The sequence below is a fragment of the Myotis davidii genome, unplaced genomic scaffold (assembly GCF_000327345.1).
Source record: "Myotis davidii unplaced genomic scaffold, ASM32734v1 scaffold240, whole genome shotgun sequence".
Taxonomy (NCBI): domain Eukaryota; kingdom Metazoa; phylum Chordata; class Mammalia; order Chiroptera; family Vespertilionidae; genus Myotis; species Myotis davidii.
In genome coordinates, this window is record NW_006292334.1 from 696,032 (window position 1) to 698,702 (window position 2,671).

General features: G+C 36.6%; 1 protein-coding gene across 1 annotated transcript in view; it reads left to right on the forward strand.

Annotated features, from left to right (window-relative positions):
- Window positions 1-2,671, forward strand: part of PKHD1 (polycystic kidney and hepatic disease 1 (autosomal recessive)) — a 406,355-nt gene that overhangs the window by 170,830 nt on the left and 232,854 nt on the right. Inside the window, exon 42 of the mRNA XM_006765722.1 lies at window positions 283-404. Within this exon, the coding sequence (XP_006765785.1) occupies window positions 283-404 (122 nt within the window). The remainder of the gene's footprint in view (window positions 1-282; window positions 405-2,671) is intronic.

Sequence of the window (2,671 nt, forward strand, 5' to 3'; positions counted from 1 at the left end):
CTCTGTGTAATTCCTTCTTCGCTGCCTCCATCCACACCTTTGGGGACCCCTGGACCTGCTGGGGTTGGACCCCAGCATTCTACCCTGCTTATTCTTGTAGAGTTGCCCATTTTTAAAATTCGATTTCTAATTCCAAATCCTCATTTCCCGAGTTTCATCATTGTGTGGGAGAATGTTGTTAGTTATATTATAGCTTGCTTTGGAAATGATCTCCAAAGAGATCGAAATCTGAAGAGCCTTTCAGGTTCCCTTCTAATTGTTACCTTACCCTTCGCTACTCAGATTCCTACATACAGAGCTGCACCGTGTGGGGCTCCTTCAGCCGAGGCCTCAGCATGTCCGGGACCGTGGGCCTGAAGGTGGACAGTAATGTGTTCTACGATATTTTAGGCCATGCACTGCTGGTGGGTAAGTGAAACGAGCTTGTTAAATTTGCTATTTTTGAGTAAGACACACAATATTTCAAAAGGAATTATCCCAAAGTTTGAATTTCCAATTTATAAAAACTTTAGCCTTTGCTCATTAGAAATAAGCCATAGTTAAATGTTCTAAAAAGTCATAGTTAAAAATTCGAAATTTAGTTATTAGTGATTGGCTACCTAAGCTTTACCAATAGAAAACATATCATTTAAAGGTGATATTTTAGTACAGGTTAGTAATTATACAATGGTCAGTTTTAAGACTTACTGTCAGCAATTTTCACAATAAATTCAAATAAATATGTCATATAAATATGTTTTTGTAAAATCTCATGGAATGTCAAGTCTGGATGATGGACAAGGAGTTAAAAATCTTGAATTCTGTTCTGAGTTGCTCCTGTGATTTGCTGAAGAAGCCCATGTTTCAAAACCTTCTAACTGGTCACCTATATCCATTTTTTTCTTCTTAAATTTATTCCCCTTGCAGAACACAGAATTATGGTTTAAAATCTCAAATTGCATCATGTCACTTTTCTCCTTAAAGCCATTTAAGAGTGTCTTAATTGCCCTTAGAATATAATCCAAAATCCTTAACCTAGCTTAAAGGACTCCCTCCCTGATTTTGCCTCTTTTCTTGACCTTTTTCTTGCTCTACTTTAGCTACACTGATCTCTTTTATTCTAATTCTTTACAAAGGCTACACTTTCTGCTGCCTCAGGACCTTTGCACAAGCTTTCCCCCCTCTATTCATATTACTTATCCTTCTTCGCAAGGTTCTGTGTTTAAGTTCTTTTAGCACCAATCATTATTGATTGATTAAAAATTACATATCATGTTTCAAATAATCAAATTAATGTCTGTTTTAACAATCATATTTCATGTGAATACTGTTTCCTTAGCATTTAGCACATTAACTAGAGTGTAGTAGCTATAGTTGTTGAAATAAATGAATGAATTAATGAACAGTCTTTGGTTATATTAGAATAAAAAAGCGAATTGAAGTTTTCACTGAAAGTAAAATTAGAACTGTTTTTCTAAATATTGTTTTATATTTAAATTAATTCTGTGATACCATTAGTGGGAAAATGTGCATGTTTTATTTAAGAACACTCTGTTAAAGATAAAAGCTATAAAGGGTCTAATCCTGAGAGGGAAACTATTTAGTGAGAAAATATGGATCATATAAACTTTCCTTAAAACATATCTAAACTCTAAAAGGCAAAGAGCTTTAGATGAAAGAAGTGACCAGGTGCAGGAGAATTTTTTAATTGAAAAAGGACAGCTACAGGGCAGTCAGGCCAACTGATGGAGGATTAATTTTGTTTATTCTTATTTTTATCCATGTAAGGGAAAACTTTGCTGAAAGTTGGAGCAGAAATTCAGAAAGGAACCCTAACAATATTATCTTAGGAGAAAACAAATATATGGATTAGACATTAACTAGGCAAGGAAGAAAACCACCAGGAGGAATTTTGCATTTAGTGCTTGATATTGTGAATTGGCTGCTCTTGATATCTATTGTAGTGTAGGTGAAGGAATTAGAATATTTACTGATTAATGCCTTATAGATAAAGTACTCAATTCATGCAAAACCAGTTTGCAGATCCAGACTCAGAAATGACGAGGAAGCCCAGATAGCTAAAGAGCTAGAAAAGAGGGGGTCTGTGAGGCTGGGTGTCTTTGGGCCTTTTTTCTATTGATGCCACTCTAGTGGCTAATCTATTTCTCTCTGTAGCATAGTCCATGCTCTTATTTTGTTCTATTTCAAATCTTTATGGTTTGGGTGTGAGGGTCCCAGCTCACACCTGTCTGGTCCTCTCCAGCCTGTTTCTCCAGGATATTTCAGATCTTCCAGGGAAAGGGAAGGGCATGTAGATAGCTGGTGGCCCTTTAAACAGCTAGGGATGGGTCTGGAGCTGACGCAAGGGCATGTGGCATTTAATTGTGGAGACAGTTACTTAGATAAAAGCTATAAAGGGTCTGCGGTGACTTGGCAGCTGCAGTTCTCTGGTGATGTACCTGGAACTTCTGATCCATGATACTCGAGAACTAAAAAGTCTATGTAATCTGTAGCTTGGGATGGGTCTGGAGGTGACACAAGGGCATGTGGCATTTAATTGTGGAGACAGTCACTTAGACTCTTGCTAAGAAGTAAAATAGTAGGTCTATTTCTTTGTTCTTTTTAAAATTTAAAGTGAACTTCTGATCCATGATACTCGAGAACTAAAAAGTCTATGTAATCTGTATCTTTT